At 34.2% G+C, this 19,063-nt stretch overlaps 2 protein-coding genes across 5 annotated transcripts; both read right to left on the reverse strand.

Moving 5' to 3' along the window:
- Window positions 1–1,031: 1,031 nt before the first annotated feature.
- LOC110630286 (AP2-like ethylene-responsive transcription factor BBM2) lies at window positions 1,032–5,151 on the reverse strand. The gene is made up of 9 exons (XM_021777695.2): window positions 4,694–5,151; window positions 3,784–4,408; window positions 3,562–3,644; window positions 3,330–3,338; window positions 3,147–3,235; window positions 2,720–2,793; window positions 2,490–2,540; window positions 2,254–2,330; window positions 1,032–2,150 (listed from the first exon to the last, which is right to left on the reverse strand). Exons 1-9 carry the CDS (start codon window positions 4,926–4,928, stop codon window positions 1,288–1,290), a joined length of 2,106 nt encoding a protein of 701 aa, XP_021633387.1. The 5' UTR covers window positions 4,929–5,151; the 3' UTR covers window positions 1,032–1,287.
- A 3,990-nt stretch (window positions 5,152–9,141) lies between these two features.
- Window positions 9,142–18,285, reverse strand: LOC110630287 (phospholipase A(1) LCAT3). Of its 4 annotated transcripts, none has more exons than XM_021777698.1 (11): window positions 17,993–18,285; window positions 17,181–17,272; window positions 14,255–14,382; window positions 13,947–14,082; window positions 13,776–13,827; window positions 12,903–13,003; window positions 12,568–12,747; window positions 11,385–11,542; window positions 10,718–10,772; window positions 10,489–10,542; window positions 9,142–9,484 (listed from the first exon to the last, which is right to left on the reverse strand). In XM_021777698.1, exons 1-11 carry the CDS (start codon window positions 18,210–18,212, stop codon window positions 9,326–9,328), a joined length of 1,335 nt encoding a protein of 444 aa, XP_021633390.1. In that variant the 5' UTR covers window positions 18,213–18,285; the 3' UTR covers window positions 9,142–9,325. The 4 variants fall into 4 exon arrangements, with proteins under 4 accessions (XP_021633390.1, XP_021633389.1, XP_043805149.1 ...); XM_021777697.1 differs by having other exon boundaries at window positions 13,947–14,100; XM_043949214.1 differs by having other exon boundaries at window positions 9,470–9,573; window positions 13,947–14,100.
- Window positions 18,286–19,063: the final 778 nt, after the last annotated feature.

The following is a 19,063-nucleotide window of genomic DNA, read 5'->3' on the forward strand; positions in this document are numbered from 1 at the left end:
TTCTGAAAATTGATTGGATTGTATGTGAAAAACATCCCTACCATACAGAAATCATAAATGACGATCAGAATATCTCTACAGCTATTAATAGGGACAACAACATCTTTTTTTTCATGGATAGTCAATTGATGCAGATCGTCTTTTATGGAGAAGGGAAAAGATGACGATCGGAATATCTATGTAATTATTAATAGGAACAACAACATCTTCTTTTTAATCGATAGATAGTGAATTGACGTAAATCGTCTTCCATGAAGAAAGAGAAAGAAAAAGTTAAGTTTAAAGAAAAGAAAAATGCGAAGAGAAAGAAAAAGTTAGGTTTAAAAAAAAAAAGCGAGAGAATCACTGAGAAAAACGTGCGTAAGTTAGATTTTACAAAATTTTAATTATTATTATTACACAATTGTAATTGAAAATTTTATGCCTTTATTAAATACCTTTTTGTAATACTATATTTATAATTTCTTTTTTTTAAAATATATACATATATATAATTTTATAATAATTTATTTCTAGCTAGACTTTTTTTTTTTTTTTTAAATCTACCATATACATGTACATATAAAACTTTATGCACGACACGAGGTTGATAAAAAGAAAAAGAAAAAGAAAAAGAAAAATTAATTAAGCGCCCATTTTTCATCCCACAAAATAGACCATTACCCTGTTTTTTTAATTTATTGGTAACGGTTAATTATAATATCTCACAATTTAATTTGTATATATATTAGCAATTCTGCAGAAATCCTAGCTAGTTAGCTATTTCAAATTAAAAGCTCTTCTTGATTCTGCAGCTGCCTTTATAGGAAGTTTATTATTTTATTTCAAATATTTTTTTCATTTAACAATAGATTTATATATTAATTATATATATATAAAAAGAAAAGAAAGAGACCGGTAATAATTTTGAAATAATAAAAAATAATAATAAAAAAAATAAATAAAAATGATGAGACGAGTAATACTTTTAAAAACGATATGATATTTAAGAGTTAGTTATTCCCAATTTAATTTAGCACTAAGCAAAATTACAAAGTTGGCTGTCAAAATACTATTCCGAGGATCTGAAGTTCCCCAAAATTCATAGCAACCGAGAATTTTTAAACTCTGGCTTGCTATTGCTGAACTTCACCTTAGAAGACAAAGATCAAGGAACCCAATGCAAAGAAGAGAAAGATCAGCCAATCTTCTTTAGGCCCCCATTAGTGAACATACATATATAGAAGGAAATATTATCAAAATTGAAAATCAGTTGTGTATACAAGAATCCCATCATCCAATTCTTAATCATGTGTGGTTCCACACTGCAAAAGTTGAAGCTCCATGGCAGACAGCCATATTGCTTGACCTTGTCCCAACTGTAGGAACTGCTGTTGGAACCCAATTGTTGCACGCTGACCCCTCATCATCATATGCACTTATTATTCCCTTCACTACACCTCCTCCTTCTGCTGCTGATTGCTGTGAAAGATAATACAAGCTTCTACCATGGAAAGGGTCTGATGACCCTAACATATTTTCATACCCAACAACCTTCACTTCTCCATCTTCATAACCATTCCCTTGATTTTGTTCCCCATCATCATTAGCCACAACTGTAGTGGCCATTGGGATTGCACGGGAACCCATTCCATGATAGCTTCCATTGACTCCATTGTTACCATCTGCTCCTCCACTGCTGTAAATAACTGAATTAGACCCTGAGCTATGTTCCATCGAAGAAGAATCCATGCTCATGAGGTTATGCAAAATAGAAGGCTGAAAGAAATTGTGGGTGTTTCCCACTTGAAGTTGATCTTGTTCTTGCTTGCACCAAAGCCTTTGCCCATAAGGATAGTGCAAGCTAAAAGGTTGATGATGAGATTGTTGAAATGCAACAGTAGACCAAGGGTGGTGTGCTGTGCCATAGCTGCTGATTCCATCTGAAAACTGAGAACTCATATTTTCATGTTCTGCTCTGTGTGAATCTATTTTCCTTTCTGCCTGCTCTGCATCTTTCAACCGCTTAGCTGCTCCTCCAATGGGTAAAGTGGTGCTCTCCAGGATGCTTTTTACATCATATCTGCTCATGTCGAAGTTGGTTACAGCATTCAATCCGCGGAATTTTATGGCTGCAATGTCATATGCTTCTGCTGCTTCCTCTTGGGTACCTATAAAATTCAAGCACGATCAAACTCCTCCATAATACATAGGCATTTCACTTCTATATATAAAAGAAGAACAGGAAGTGAAATCAAGAGAAAATTAACTTACTGAAAGTTCCCAAGTAAAGGTCTTTGTTCCCGGCAACTCTTCCAATTCTTGCTTGCCATCTTCCATGCTGATGGTGTCTTATATGAAAAAAAGCACACAAATTAGTATATTTTTTTTCCCTATACAAATGTCAAATTATTGCCATTACCACTCCAAAAATCAACTCGGTAAAAACAACACAAAATTGTATACTCTGTATCAAGATAAGATAATTAGAACTAGTTGGATATAATTACCTAGTAACACCTCGGTAGATGGATGCACCCCGAGAAAAGCCACTACTCTTCCTGCATTGAAATGATGGATAGTTTATTGTTATTTTTTGAAACCCAATAAAATTCAAATTCAAAATTTTACAATCATGCATAAGATAATTTTAATAATATAATTGCGTTGCAGGTTTATTAATTACGAATTTGATTTGGTGAATTGAATAAAGGAAGAAGATGACGGCATTTGTAAGTACCTTCGAAGAGAGGCAACATACTCCTGCCTGGTCATGTGCTTCATTTCTTCTAGCTCTTTTTCATAGTTGCTAATCTGCAATTTTATTTCCAAAACAAGTTCCAACATCACTAAGCATATCGCTGAAACTATTGCATATGAAACTCCAAGATTTTCTTCTCTGTAAGGACACAAAATCCCAGTTAATGGGATACTTTCGGGGAGCACAAGAGCATAAATTAAGTGGGTTTTCAATATAATACTCCAAAACATTTCTCCACTAATTAATGTTTTATATAGATTTAAAGAACTGGACTGCACGTCAATGAATACAGTTCTTACTGTTATTTTACCTGACAAAGTTTTTAAAAAATAATAATATTAAAAGAAAAAGAAGTGAGGTTAATGATTCAAAATTCCCTGAAAGGCCAAGAAAAGTTGAAACTCACTGGGAAATTTGTCGTAGTAGTGGTGCCCCAGTATTTTAGTGCCGCTAAATCATATGCTCTTGCTGCCTTCTCTTCTTTATCATATCCACCTGTGAAAATAAAGGCAAAAAAGCATTTCAAGATAAAATAAACACATCACCTTAAATTTTCAAATGAGGAAAGAATGAGAAAAAAGATTCTTACCCAAATAAACTGCAATGAGATTTGGCAAGCCCCATATCAAGAAATGTTAACATATCCAAAAGGGAAATGCAAGTTAGTATAAAAGGAAACCTTATATATTATATATAATTGAATGAATGATTATTGAGAAGGGGGCAGAAAAAAAAAAGAAATGATTATTTTCATTTCTACAGAATCTATAGATATGTATATGGAGTTTATAAATTAATTATAAATATATGTAACCCCATACCTTGTCTTCCCTTTCGGGTTTGTCCTTCTCTTCTGCAACTATTATCCCACAGATGAGCCTCATATCTACCTGTCCATCTATGTCTGTAAAAAACAAAGCCCTAATAATATCATTCTCACATATTAACTGCTAAAATGTAACAATATGAGGAAACAAATTACTACAAGGTGGAATCTTTTCATGTTTAGAAGAGAAGAAGATTCATGGGATATCAAGAGATACCTGGTTACACCACGATAAATAGATGTCCTTTGGCCAAAGGTATCTATAGATTTCCTGGGAACCGACTCAAGGGCGCCGGTTTGGCTGTCGATACCAGTAGCTATCTTTTGCTTGTTGTTATCAGAAGAACTGTGATTATCTCCACCATTGTTGTTGGTTTCGCCAGTATTTGTTCCGAGAAGTGGCAAAGGCGAGCCTGATTGTGACCCAGTACTCATAGAAAGGGACAAAGTTTGTGCACCACCGCCATTGTTCTTGTGCTCATGTTGTTGTGTCGGTGCAGGCTGGTTCCTTAGCCAAGTCTTGATCATAGACAACCCAATAGAGCTACTATTACTACCAGTATTGATACTATTGTTATCTTCTCCAAAAATGCTTGTTCCATCATGTGGTGTAGCCTGTTGAGAAGAGCAGTTTTGGAACATGTGCATAGTATTACAACCTGCAGGAAGCTTGTGCTCATGATTAGCGAAGGAGTGGCCACCAAGGAAATTTTCCAACTTGGGTTCTTGATTCTGATCAAGGTTTTGGCTACTGCATGAAGTACCCATGAGCACGGAGAGGTGATCTGAGTTGGTTTTGTAGGTAGTGTCCTGGTTCATGCCTAAACCCTTCATATTCCAATCTGCCAAGAAAAAGGCAAAGAGAAAAAAAAAGAAGACGAGGATAAGAAAACAAAAAGAACATGTTTTTATTGCTTTAAGATTCCAAGTTCAGAGAAGTACTGGGACAAGGAAAAAAAAAAACACTTTGAACCATTCAAAGATGCCAGAGAAGACGAGTCATTTTCAATCTGATATTTTCTTTTTGACAACCTCATCAGCTTTCTGAGTACTAAACAGTGAGGGTTCGGGTTTTAAAACTTTTGTCTTCCAAGTGAATGAGAAAAATCAGTTTTCTGAATACAAACCTTGAGATTGATCGTTTCTGAAAGCTTCAAGAATACCAAAAGTGGCGGGGAGGTTGAGAGAAGGAAGAGTTGAGTTAGAAGTGAGATCGAAGCACTCGCCAGACACATCGGTTTCTGAGATTTCATCTGAGTGGAAACCTAAGCGAGAAGAAGTGTTTTGAGAGTGATTCTGATGATGATCAGATTGTGATGGGAGTTGTTGCGGGGAAAGAGAGAAGCCCAACCAGTTGTTCATGGAAGCAGTATACTGAAGGACTCGAGAGCGTCCAAACTTTGGGTTTCTTATATCAAAGTGATAGGCAGAGGAAGATAAAGAATTACTTCATGCATGAGGTAGATAAAGAAGGAAAAGCATCAAGAGAACCCAGCATAAGTAAATCAGTATAGAGTAGATAATAAAGGGAAAATGGGGAGAAGAGGAGAAGTCAAGAAAAAAATTGCAAGAGAAATTAATAATATATTCCAAAAAACAAATGCACATTCAAATAATTTCTCTCTCTCTTTCTCACTCTGAAAAAACCATAAATTCTGTACCCACCTTAATGAAAGCTGGGCACTTGAATCTTTCACACGCCACAAATAAGAAAATGGATACAGTGGATTCAGGCCTTGTGGACATTTGTGTGCTTTTGCATGCAGTTAATTTAACAAATACTATATATTTACCAATAAGAAAGAATTAAAAGTACTCTAAATAAATGGTTTTTTTCAAATATTGTTTATTTAGTTTGAGTGAATAATTGGATTTAAATGTGATTAAAATAAAGGAGGATTGATATATATAATAGTGAGGGACGTATTATTGCACCAAATTCTCTCTCTATATGTATCTAATAATTGCTTACAAAGCAAATAAGCAGAATGAATCATAAAATAACAAAAAGGTAGTTTTTAAAGGGTAAATTAGATTGCAATCCAAAACTAGGCAAGTTGAACTTATCATCATGAAGCCTGCCTTCCTTTAATGTAGGTAAAAGTTATTTTAAGAAGGAGAGCATTGTTATAAGTGAGGGCTAACACATGGGTCATAACCTATAAACCCATGTGGTTTCGTAGACTTAACACAAAACCCTTTGAACATTCAAAGATATATGCATGATCTATTATTTAATTAACAAAAAATATAATATTTTTCTACTGGTAAAAACATATATGATCCTCTGCTCCTCTCCATCGTCTAAAAACCTAGTGAACTAACTCACTTTCCATGATCTGTCTATGTATTGCTTTGCTGTACAACACCTGTAAGTATAGTATATGACAAAAAACCCACACGCTTCCCTTATCTCCAAGCCCATTTGTTGATGCCCAGTTGGACACAAGTCATTTGGTGTCAGTGTAATATCTGCTCCGACCACTCCCTTAACCAATCTATATCATCAGCCTCAGCTTCTGCCTACAAACACACCCATAACTTTCTCACATTCCATCCATTCTACCATTTGTTTACTATATTTTCTCCCACTCCAAATCATCAAACTGCTCCCCCGCTAGAAACGGGAGCTACTCTCTATGCACATAACAATAATTCATGCATGACTGACAAATTTCCTCTCTCTATATTTTTTTAAAATTCTGATGTGCTATTATACATTTATTGCTGTTGTTATTATTTGTTAGTAATATAGTAATTGAAAGTGAAAAAAATCCCACTTGAAATATAGAAAATGGGTGGGCTTCGATCATGCACCCTATAAGAGGACATTAATCCCTGTCTTCTGGGTCATTTTAAGGTTACTTTTTTCCTGTTTTCTTGATTAATTTTTCTTGAGAGAAAGAGGGACAGATTGGAGGAAAATCTAATTTCCAAGTACCCAAATGGAATTCTCAGATGCTTACATCACTTTTCAATGCTTTTGTCAACATTTTCTCTCCCTCTTATGTTTATTTATATTTACTATATTGTCTGATATAACAACCATGCATGCATAGTTCATAATTATTTATGATGAATTATCATTTCAATATAAATAAACATACATACATGCATGCATGCATGCATTGAAAAGATGTACTCATTCAAACATAAGCTGAAGAAATATTAGTGTAGAAGTATTTTAATTAATATCTATGGAGGGAGTAGAAAGTAGGTAAAAGGTGGGTAGAAAGGGAAGAGATTGAAATGCAAGGGTGCAAAAATAAGAGTGTAAGTTTGATGATCAAGAAAGGAATCAAATTAAAGATGAAACCACATGTCCACAAAGATGATAATATTATATATATATAGATATAGAGAGAGAGTAATAAATTAAAGCCTGCAGCTCCCACTGTAAAAATAAGTGTTCTTGGTAACCTAATCATAAAATCATGCTCATCCCCAACGTAAAATTAAAGTTTAAGACTTTTGACCTAGTAAACCCCTCCCTCCTCTTGTAGGGTTAGGGTTGGTTGGTTGGTTGGCCCTTTGCATTGTCCCCCAAAATTATCATTATGTGCCCTAGTTAAGGGCAGTTTCAGCAACATATATATATATATATATATGTAATCAATTTGGTTTAGTTTATTAATTAATTATTATAAGGCCAAGATAAAGTTTGAATTCCATTCATATTAAAACTAAACTTAATTAAACAAATATATTCATACTTATATATAACATTTCGTTTAATTTGAATTGAGTATTTAAGTTAGAAAAACTTAGAATTAATTAATTTTTTTAACATTGAAATTAAATAATTTTTTGTGTGAGTTTAATAATTAAGTTAACATATTCAAAAAATAAATAATAAAATTAAATAAACTTTAATATTCTTGGTAATACTTTCATAGTATTAGGGTAGTATCCTAAGATACTAAGAATTTAGAGGGACATGAATATGCATTGATGAGGTATTATATATTATTATTATAATATGTATTGGTTAGGGAGGAGGCAGTGGGTCACGTGGGAGGTGAACCCCACAAAATCAGAAATCAGAATTCAAAGATAAAGCATTGCATGGGATCCATCTGTACTCTCATTGGGCCCATCTGGCCCAACCTCTCCCTTTTCTCTTCAATTTGATTTTGACATTCATAGATTACTTCTCCACTTGGATATCACAGTTTCATCATTAGACAATTAGTTATAGCCAGATCATTTGAATGCACAGTTTAATTAAATTTTGTCACAACTTGGTGTTATATCTAAAAGCATGCTATAAATATTCGTCAACTCAAAAGCCAAGAAGGAAAGAGAAGTGGGATACTGCATTGGAGAAATGAGCGGAGGAGCACCCGTGCCTCCTTGGAAACGATTACGTCAATTTTCCCCACTTTCTGCAGCTGCTTGCTTTGCTTGCACCCTTATCCATGCATTTCTCTTTCGCGCTCGTTCAAAAGAAACCAGCAGAGACTTCCAAGAAAACTGAGCTTTATTAAAGTTTAAAATAATGGATTCCCTTACCTTGTCCTCCATTTTCCTTTTTCTTTTTCTTCTTCAAATTTAGTAAGAATTTGCATGGATGATGGGTGTTCTTCAATTTGCTACACTTGCTTCACCATTTTTTTTATACATGTGATTCTGTTATTCAATTTGAACATTTTCCTACGTGATTTTTCCTTTTTTATATGTCTCAGGAGGTAAGAGGTAGGGGTGGGGGAGTTGGCGTATATGAAATTTTTAAGCATAATATGTAAGGGTCAAGTCAAAGCAGGAAGAGAGAGAGAGAGAGAGATTTTGGCGTATATGAAGTAATTAAATTAAAATAAAGGAAGCCTCATGCGTGTCTGTGACTGTCTCTTCTCATATGCTAACAAGCCCTAGGAATGCTCATTCTCGTCTCTTTATCGGGGTTGTTCTTTCTTTTCATTTTTTTTTAGCTACTCCAAAACCCTAAGTAGGGTTACAAACTGTTTGGGATTCAAACCTTTTTGACTCGGACTTTGTCTCTCTCCCCTTGAATAATAAAAAAAAAAAAGAAAAAAAAACTGTTGTTTCTGGGATTTAACAGTATATGTAGACCTAGCCATGGTCAAAACCTCATATTCATCGTTTTTCACAAAACTGATTTCCAAACGGTTTTGATTTAAAAGAGTTACAGTTTAAAATAATTTCGATTTGAACTTTCATTTAAAAGTTTAGGATATGTATATTCATAAAACTTAAATTTATAATATGTTATTTATCTTTTTCTAGTAAAAATTAAAGTAAATCAGATCAATAAATATAAATTTTTTAAAAAAAAATTCAGGCTGATTTTGGTTGGAAACCAATCAGTTTCAATTTTGATTCACCGGAAGAGCATACAAATTAATTTTTAAATTTCTTAAAAATTCACTGGTTTATTAAGTGAATATATTGTGTAAAATTAAACCATTTAATTCTTCTAAAAAAAATAGTTAACCTATTTTAGTATTGATTAAAGAAATTAAATATTTAAAATTATAAAAATTAAATGAAAAAAATAATTGAATGATTTTGAAATTCAATCTTGGCAGGTCTACACGTTTGTTTGTGTTTCCCAAAATAATAAAACTAATATAATACTAAGCTTAAATCGTAGTTATCAAATATAAGAATTTACAAATACTGAAATCAATCAAGCCTTGTAATATATTATAGATTATACAGCCCAAGTCAATCGCAACTTCATCAACAATAAATCTTTCTCCTTTTCTTTATCCACATATTCATTCTTTAACCTGTGAACCTCATGAAACATCCATTACTCTGGATGTCCTTGAATGCTTACAAAGCTTCTGATCACCTCCCAACCATTTCTTGATAAGCTCAAACACTGTCTTGTCTCGTAGCACTCCACGGTGAGTAGCTGCAATTCCTACTCTCTCAACCGCATCAAATCCATCCGCCTGTCCGATACAAACATCATTTAGAATCTAAGCTGTGTGCTATAAGAATCATCCATCCAAGCGGTATGCAGAACAAAGCTACTTTGATACTTCAACAAAGAAAACCAACAACAAATTTAACTTCTCATATTTGATGATGTTAATTAACGTGACAGGATTAATGGTTTAGCCTTATCTAAAATTTCAACCCAACCACAAGAATAAGATGCTATGAATGAACATGACAGCATCATGAGAACTATCTAAAATAAAACTGACACAATTGAGTGTCTGATATACAATGACCCACTTCAACCGTGTTGAATCCCACATCGGTTGTGGAAAAGGGTAATGTGCCCCTTAAATGGGCTATAGGTAATCCTCCCCTTGAGCTAGCTTTTGGGGTGAGTTAGGCTTGGCCCAAATTTAACATTGTATCAGAGCCTTCCATCCGATGTTGGGCACCCTATAAATGTGCCACGCACCAGTAAAAATTCTGGGCGTGAAGGGGTGTTTTGAATCCCACATCGGTTGTGGATTGGGGTAATATGCCCCTTATATGGGCTATAGGTAATCCTCCCCTTGAGCTAGATTTTGGAGTGAGTTAGGCCTGGCCCAAATTTAACAAACCGTTATGTCAGTTTTATTGCTTACTTCCAGTTACTATAGATCTTTTCCAGCTAGACCATAGGCAAAGATAACACCTTGTGGGTGCCCCATTGCCATGGCCATTGATATTTCTATTGCCATTACGATAGTTTAGGTGCCATCTTGGTATTGCAGAATGCAGACATCATCATATGAAGGCTTGGTTGATCACCGCTGTATTTAGGATTGTCATCGTTTAGAATGTCTGTCTTACAGCAGATTTGAGATTTTGCCCTCTCATCTGAGTGAAATAAGTACATGCTAACTTCTAACGTCTTTGGTCTGAGAACAAATGACCAATATGCTCTATTATTAATGGCCAAAGACCATTCCAAAATCATCGAAGAACCAACCTTATGAAAGGTTATAGGAAATACCTTAGCTGATTCCGCAGGAACTGTTCCATCCCCATCCACATAAGAATACTGAGGCTGAGACAAACATGTTTAGGAGAATTACATTATTAACTAAGCTACAATGATAATATCAGGAACCATTATAACAAGCCACCAGATCTGGCAGTCAGAAACAAGGCTGAAATGGCAAACTTATGTAGGATGACTTTTAGGAGCACCAGGTAATCATATGTAAATCAAAACCACTCACCATTGTGTGGCAGACTTCAGACAAATCTTTGATTGGAGACGTCTCTGTACCGTATCTGCATTAGATGTGGACATATAAGAACAGATTCAATAGAGAACATTTTCATGGACATTAACCAAAACATTGAGAATAGGATAAAGTTACTGATCATAGAAGAGAACATTTTCATGGCATATCTAACCAAAATGTTGAAGAATAAGATAAAGTTATAGACAGGATGAATTTCATCGCATGCTGATAAAATAAATTTCAGATTATCCCATAAGCTGTTTTGGATATTGTTTCCTAAACTTCCTGTGAAAGATATGAATCATCCAATGTAGGATATGTATATACATCTATGGCAGACCCCAGATCCAGTACCATGTATCTTAGTTTCGACAGAATTTCAACCATAAATAACCTTGGCCAAATTAAGGATTTTCACTAAGTAGTTCTTTAGGTATTTTAAACTCTTATGGCAAATGCATATGAGAAGTACACCTGATAAACACGGTGCATTGGACTTGGCAAGATGAACTGTGATCTTCAAGGTTTTAACACTTCCATAATATGTTCATTCCAAACACTTTAGACAAGTATATATTATAGGAAATCAACTAGATGTCTGCCAGATTTTTCACATCAATTATACTTGGTCAGCCCATGAATCAATTCTCTTACATACCGAACATCAAAAGGTGTATCATATGAAGTCCCAAAAATGTTATAGAAGGAAACCCCTTTGGGCAGTTGCACATCATTTAGAATCTGGCGAGTACCAGCAGCCCATCTGAGGATGTAAAAATTGAAGGGCAGAGCAACTGTATTTCCTTCATAATTTAGCTGCAACAGAAGGAGAACATAATCATTTTAGATGGCATTTTAATAGGAAATGGAAATTATTAGATTAAATATGCAGATAGAATGTGAAAACAAATAATCCGATACAAACATTTTCTTATCCTTCTCCTTTTTTCTTTTCTTCTTTTTGGTGGAACTAGCAACTTACATTTACAACAAGATAAATCAGGAAGAATCACCACTGTCACTGATAGCAGTAAGTCAATAGTCACTATAGCATATCACAAAGGTTATTTGTGTACCAGGGGAATGAAGAAGAACATTATAAAGTATGCACGAGGGAAAGAGGAACAACTATAATAGCTCATAATGTGTGATAACTTTGTAATCAGCCATGATACGATAAATAGCTCGTGTTTCAGCACTAGCATTATCCAACTAGAGAAATACAAATAGCAACATTGTGGGAATTGCATTGGTTACTATCTTACCACAATTAATACATTTGCATACAGTGTATTTGCAGGCATCAGTAGCTCATATTCCTGCACTAGAGAAACACAGACAGCATCTCCTGGATAGTTGCACTCTTATCATTTTACCACAAGAACACTTCCATTGTAGCTGTTTCCCTCAGACAGGCAATAAACTCCAAACTAGTAGTTAAGCTACCTACATAAGGACAACCCTACCAACCCAAATCTCTCGTAACCCTTGTTTGCTTTTTCTCGCCTACACGTTCCAAAAATTGCTTCCTCGGTTATAGCATTAATTCCTACCAGTAATCAGCTATAATATCTATCCAATAAACAGTATTTTAATAAAAAACACACTTATGCATCCTCAAATCCTTCAATGGATTTTTGTCCACACCCTCAGTTGCAGATATAAAGTTGAAGTAGCTGCAGCTTATTCTTTGCTTTGTCTGTACCTCTACTAGAGGAAGATGTAGAAATGTTGAAATTAACTATATAATTTACACAAAACCCCCAAAAATAAACCATGAAATGACATGAATAAATCATTTTTGCAGAAATTCATTGGACTTGGAATAAAAAAGATGTTACCTCATTATTCCTCAATGCTTCCTGGAAGAAAGCGATACTGTCAAGTGGGCCATAGGACTCCAACTTGACAGAACTTTCTCCATCATCCGATTGCTCCCGCCAAACTTGAATTTGTGGTTGCCTTTCCCACTTAAAATCTGGATTTGCCAACATTTCATAGATCGATGGGCACTCAACCAACTATATGCAAAAGGAAAAGCACATAAAGTATGAATTTTTCACATAATAACATCACAATATATATATATGTGTATGTGTATGAGCATTAAGTTAGGAGATTGTTTTACTGTAGTGTTACATATGCCCAATTCAAGTATTCAGAAAAGAGAAATTACCAGCTGGTGCATTGTCCATCGAGATACAAAAAAGTAGCTCTCAAAACCTTCAATAAACTGCAACCCAGTTAACAGGGAATCATTGATGCATCCTGGTGCACCTGTCAGCATTATAAAATTAAATTTGATCTAATAAGATGTGGCAAAGAAAAAGAGAGCAGAATAGATTCAAAATTATAACACTTAAACTTGGAACTAAACTATTGGGGGTAAATTTACTTAGCGTACAATTTTGTCAGGTAGTTTCAGTGGTAAAAAATTACCACCATATACTGGAATCATCTATATAGATTTTACAAGCCATTGCATACATTTAAGCAAGCCAATTTTGAATTTCTTGGTAACAGATTACAATTCTTGAAGTCATAAAACAGGATCAGTGAAACTTACAGAAATACCAGAAGTCATTCGTGAGTATTTATTTGTAATGAAGAAATCAACACAAACGAGATGATAATTATATAGGCATTTCTTGATTAAAGTAGGGACAGCCAGAAAAGTACATATGCAACCTATAATTTACAAGAGCTTTATTTTTATTGCATCTAATGCAAGCAGTTTTTTTACCCTTTTTTAAAACCATTTTCCAAATAATTTACTTTTATTTCATGTTACATTCCAAAGCAAGCTAGTAATTACCTCTTTTGAATAAGAAAGAATCATCTGATATTCATCAATGACCACAAGCAACCACTGCAGGATGTTTGATTAACAAAAGGACAATGTCTTATGAATGACTAAAAAGAACATTTCTCAAACAAAAGTTAATATGGATGAAACAAAAGTTAATATGGAAGAAGTATTTATAGGCACCGAGTATCTCTGTTTAGTGCACATTTTATGATCACAAAAGCATTATGTAATTCAAAGTACCTTGGAAAGGGCATGCAATACAGATCCATTTGTTAACAAATTTTGAGAACACCTGTCAATGAACAAGTTAAAATCAATGATGTAGTTGTGGAAAATGAAGGGACTATACTTTTGTCCACGAAGTTCCATGAAATTTGAAATCACTTGTCATCAAGAAAAGAGTATGCATACATCTGCATGAAGTGATATGAAACATGACACCAAAAGTCCACCCATTGAATGTGAAATTATATCGATTTTCCTATTCCCAGATGCTTCGTAAGCAGTTTCCAACTTTGCTTTAAGATCTTCCATTAATTTGTCAATTCTGCTAACAATAAAAAATCTTAAGGTCCTCACATTAAGTACAGAAATGTGCAAGAACCTTCAATGTTAGCCGGACAAAATGACATTATACTGAACTTTGGAAAAGATACATTGCATGACAAGATACAGAAATCAAAACAGCTTATATATGAAATGAGGGGTAAATAGATTACCTATTGCTTTGCCGGAAATCATAGCCATATCCAAACAATGTGGTTCCCTTCTTATATCCACATTTAATGAGCATATCAATCATATCATGGAAGTGATACACCTCTGTCACATGGCAAAGTTTAACAAACTGGAGCATCAAGGAATGTAACATCAGCAAGGGGGAAAATACTGTTCTGGGATGGAATATCGAAAAAGATAATGACAAAATACAAAAACAATAATAGAGTTCGAGTAAACATTGATAGTACTTGCAACAGAATGTTTCAATATGTCAATGGCAGTAAAAGTGAACAATTTCCAAGGTCTCAAGAGTTGACAAGCATTACAGTCGCTTGGGATAGCAACTGCGTAATTTCAATAAGTTACAACAGTGACTTTCATAATTGGGTAAGGTCAATATATTTATAAATATGATCATGCAAATTCTCCAGGATGGACCATATTATGCTTCATGGACAGGTGCCTGATTTTCTCCAGTTCACTGAGAGGGTGGATTACTGACACAAGCAACAGATACTGAGAATATGCATATGGAGGCAAACGGGGGCGGAACTAGAAATTTTTTTTTGAGGGGCCGACACACGCCTATTGATCAAGCATAATTTAGCCACATTTTTATCATAATTATTGTTGCTTATTTACACATTTTTTAGTTTAATTTATGATTTTTATCTTGTTTTTACAGAAAAGGAAGAAATTAGAAAATGGGAGAAAAAGTGCAGAAAAAGTACAGAAGGATGATTTGCCCAGTGATTTGCCCAAGATCACCAGCTAAACTGCTCCAATCACTGCCCAGATCAAGCTAAAGCAGAAACCCGGAGGCAACAGACAGCAGTGATATGGGCAGTGATTTGCCCAAGAAACTCGAAGATCACTGGCCAAATCACTCGCAGAGACATAGAGGACTGACTCACAGAGAAGCGATCTGGTCAGTGATTTGCCCAATCACTTGAAGAAATTGGTCAAAGCACCGGGCAAATCACTCTGACAGCAGAAAATTACAGCAGAGCGGGAAAATGGGCAGCAAACAGAAATCCGAATTTTCAGAAGTCCAAATCCAATCCAATCACTTCCAACACAAATCCAAGAGCCACGAAAGAGCTTCTCATCCAAGGAAATCCAATTGCAATTAAATTCAACATCAAAAGAGGAGTCCAACACCAAATCAAAAAGGGATTTCAAAACCCTAGAGAATTCTTCAGCTATAAAAGGGGAGTCTCAAAACCAGCAAAGGCATCTTCTGCTGAGGAATTGAACTCGCGAGAAACTCTCCAGCATCTTCCTTTTTCTTTTCCTTTCATCTTTTTGTGTATTTAGTCCACCATGAGTGGCTAAACTCTTTCTTTTCTAGTTGAAGTTGGTGAATTTCAGATTTTGTGATGAATTGGGAGATTTAAATCTCCATTGTTAAACTTCTATTTATTTTCAATATTTATGCAATTTGAGTTTTCCATAATTATTACTTTGCTTTTAGAATCAATAAGGGCCCATTGCTTTTAAATTGCTTAAGTAATATTGTTTGAATGATTTAGGTCCGTAATTGCTTAGGTTGTTCAAATACACATTCAATCAAATTGCATAATCTAAACTTGACCACGCGGTTGGCAAGGATAGAATTGGGTTTCTCTAAGTCTTAATGCAATCAACAGTTGTTCGATGCTATAATGCCCCAAGGACGTTCCTTGGCAACTTGTTGATTAGTGTTTGATTAGCGAACGTTTCCTAATCAAACTAGAACTAAGGAGGAATTTGGATTGTGAGAAGCGTCTTCCACATCCTAAACTAATTTATTGAGATAAATAAGAGTATTAAAGAATCAATGATCAATTCTAAACAATCTGAAATAAGATCCATACTTCAACTAGAAGCTTTTCTCTTATTGATTTACTCATCTTTAAATTATTGCTTTCTTTTGCTATTTAGTTTTAATTCATCAACTCAAACCCCCCTCTTTTAATTATTTGTTATTTACTTATCTTGGTTATTATTAGGAAGACCTTTAGTGTCAATTCCCTGTGGTTCGACCCTATTGCCACTATCTACAAATTTATTTTGTTGGTTGATAATAGGTTTATTTTTGACGGCTTCGACAACCGCCTATCACCTATATAATAGACTAAATAAATAAAAAATAAATAAAAATAATATAAAATTTTATCTAGACCCGATCTACTATGGACCCAAGACACAAGGAAGTGGGTCTCATTACATGAGACCTACATTTCATGTGTCTTAGTTTACGGTGAACCGAGTCTACCTAAACATTTTCTAAGACTAAATAATAAAAAATTAAATTACATTAATTTATTAAAATATTTTTAAAAGCATTTTAAGGAACTAAAATTTTTATTGTTCACTGTATTTTAAATCTTATTACTAATTTTGGAGCAGCCAATGTAAAATAATTAAAAATTATACATATATATAAAAATATTTTTGGGGGGAGTTTGGGGGGGGCCAAGGCTCCCCCTTGTCCCCCCTACTTCCGCCCATGGATGCAAAAAGAGAATTCTTGTTAAGCAAACAACTACATAGTACACAATAGCAAGTGAATAACTTTAAAGTGTCACGGGCAGTTGGTTCTGCAATAAAATTTCAAATTATTATCTAGACTCATCAATCTACATTAATAGCAAGCAAGAAGAAGAAAAGGAACAAGGATATTCCATTTCATTTGATGATTGTACTACAATTTTCAGGAGCTCTCATGGATGCACCAATTGTCAACAAGGATAGACTTGTTTTACGTAGATCAATCATGTGGTTTAAAATCTAATCTTAGATTCATATCATGCAAAATGGAATGTGTTCAAATGCACAGGCCAAACGCAGACATGAACTTTTGAAGAATAAAGAAAATTTATTCAACAAATAATTTGACGAATTGTTAAGTTGAATACAATGAGACCAACATATCGATCTTACCAATGATGGATCTAAAATATCAATTGCATACAGCCCATAATCATCATCAGGGACCAAAAGTTCAGTTCCATCATCCAGTACTTCTGTATAACCTGTGGAGAAAGAAAATGGAGAAACTTCAAGGGAACAGATTCAAAAGATCAAATTGCCATGAAGCACAAGCCAAGAGCCAAGTAAGTGAGAAACTTAAAGAGGAATATATTTAATTTAACAAACAAGGCTCTTACCATGTAGCCGATAGGTTCAGATTTAAATCATCTAATAACCAAACAGTATTGTATCTACCAAACTAGTACATTTAAATTATATATGAGCAGATTCACTCTCAAGACACTTCATGGCTAAGATTGTCTCCAAATTATCATATTCATAACCAGATAAGACTTTTTTTTTAACTGACAGAACATTACAAAACGAAAACATAAACTGCTGGTTGTACTCATTCCATCAAATATATCCGGGAAATTCACAAAAGATTCAAACTTTTTGGAACCAAAGAAAAAAAACCTCGATTCTTCTAGTTATAATAAATGCTACGACAAACAGCACTAGTGGATGATATCCAACTTCTTTTCCCCAGCTTTTGCCTCCTTAAGTTATTTCGTCCAACCAACCAAAATCCATAAACCCAGCTCATTTTCGTATAAAAATAATTCCTTATCCTCTTTTACTCTCTATCATAACAACGAAATCGGAGATACCAAGACATCGTCACCACATAACCAAAAAAAAAAATCAGCAGAAAGCTTAGCTATTGGAATACATGCATAAGTATACGCACAGTAAATGCATTGAGAGAGAGAGAGAGAGACCTGTGTTGGGGTTGTAAAGAGACCAAATTCTCTTCTTGAACTCATAATCAGCTAAGAGAATCCGGACCCATACCCGATTCTGAAACCCGAACTTCTTGTTCTTCGAGTGCAGGATGGACCCTCCGATTCCAGACACTAAAAGAACCGGGTTGCGGTCGGGATCAGTATCGACGCTACTCCGACTTCCAAAGCAGGGACAGAAAGAGAAGCCTCCGACCATGATTTGCTCCACCCTTTCGGGTCAGAGCGACAGTTAAGTTGGAAGCTTTGCAGTGTTTGAACTCTTGCCGTTGGTCCGACATTTGTAATTATGTGAAGACTTGAGTGTGGATTGGAATTTGCAGTTCAGCCCTTGTGCTTTTGCCTTATTTTCATTTCTTTTGTTTGTACTTTTATCTCTTTTGCCACTATACTTAAGCCACAATTAGCCAAAGAAGATAAAAGAAAACATATATATTTACAAGTTTATGCCTATTTTCAAGCAATTATATGCTCTTCAATCTCAATAATTTAAGAAAACATTAATATTTTTTGAATGAAGATACAGAATGAACAGTATAATTTTATCATAAAAAAATAAATTATTATTTAATTTTTATAATATATATAAATTTATTAATTAATTTATTAATTTTAAAAATATATTAAAATATTTATGACATTTTAAAAAATTTATTAATTAATTTATCTGTAAACAAAACAAGAGTAAATAGCATCAAATGCAAATAATGGAAAATGGAGGGGCCAATAAGTAATAAAGAGAAGATGAAAGTAATTGCCACGTACTTTGTGTATGGATTGAACTTGTACCTAACCGCTGTATATTCCACCTGGGTGCTGACTGGTAGCTGGCTCACAATCACCTATGGCCAAATCTATATTTCATACTCTTCAATCAATGAGGCCTTAAAAATTTTATTGGAAACATTACTTGTTACGCCCTTGAGTAATATTAAAATTACACACATTTTTATTTAAATTTTAATATTTAATTTTTCTATATTTGAATTCAGTCTAACTGAAAGCTTCTCCATGAAATAGTTCAGTTTAATAAAATATAAGAATTCAATT

Source organism: Manihot esculenta, chromosome 13 (genome assembly GCF_001659605.2).
Source record: "Manihot esculenta cultivar AM560-2 chromosome 13, M.esculenta_v8, whole genome shotgun sequence".
Taxonomy (NCBI): Eukaryota; Viridiplantae; Streptophyta; class Magnoliopsida; order Malpighiales; family Euphorbiaceae; genus Manihot; species Manihot esculenta.

What these genes read in the sequence shown, in the direction of transcription:
- LOC110630286 (XM_021777695.2), bottom strand. Translation starts at nt 4,928, where the DNA reads ATGAACAACTGGTTGGGCTTCTCTCTTTCCCCGCAACAACTCCCATCA. An exon ending in ATTTATCGTGGTGTAACCAG is followed by an intron (nt 3,645 to 3,783) that starts GTATCTCTTGAT and finishes TGTTTTTTACAG; the next exon opens with ACATAGATGGACAGGTAGAT. An exon ending in TATGTTGCCTCTCTTCGAAG is followed by an intron (nt 2,541 to 2,719) that starts GTACTTACAAAT and finishes ATTTCAATGCAG; the next exon opens with GAAGAGTAGTGGCTTTTCTC.
- LOC110630287 (XM_021777697.1), bottom strand. Translation starts at nt 18,212, where the DNA reads ATGGTCGGAGGCTTCTCTTTCTGTCCCTGCTTTGGAAGTCGGAGTAGC. An exon ending in GATGGACAATGCACCAGCTG is followed by an intron (nt 12,748 to 12,902) that starts GTAATTTCTCTT and finishes TTTTGCATATAG; the next exon opens with TTGGTTGAGTGCCCATCGAT. An exon ending in CTGAAGTCTGCCACACAATG is followed by an intron (nt 10,543 to 10,717) that starts GTGAGTGGTTTT and finishes TGTTTGTCTCAG; the next exon opens with CCTCAGTATTCTTATGTGGA.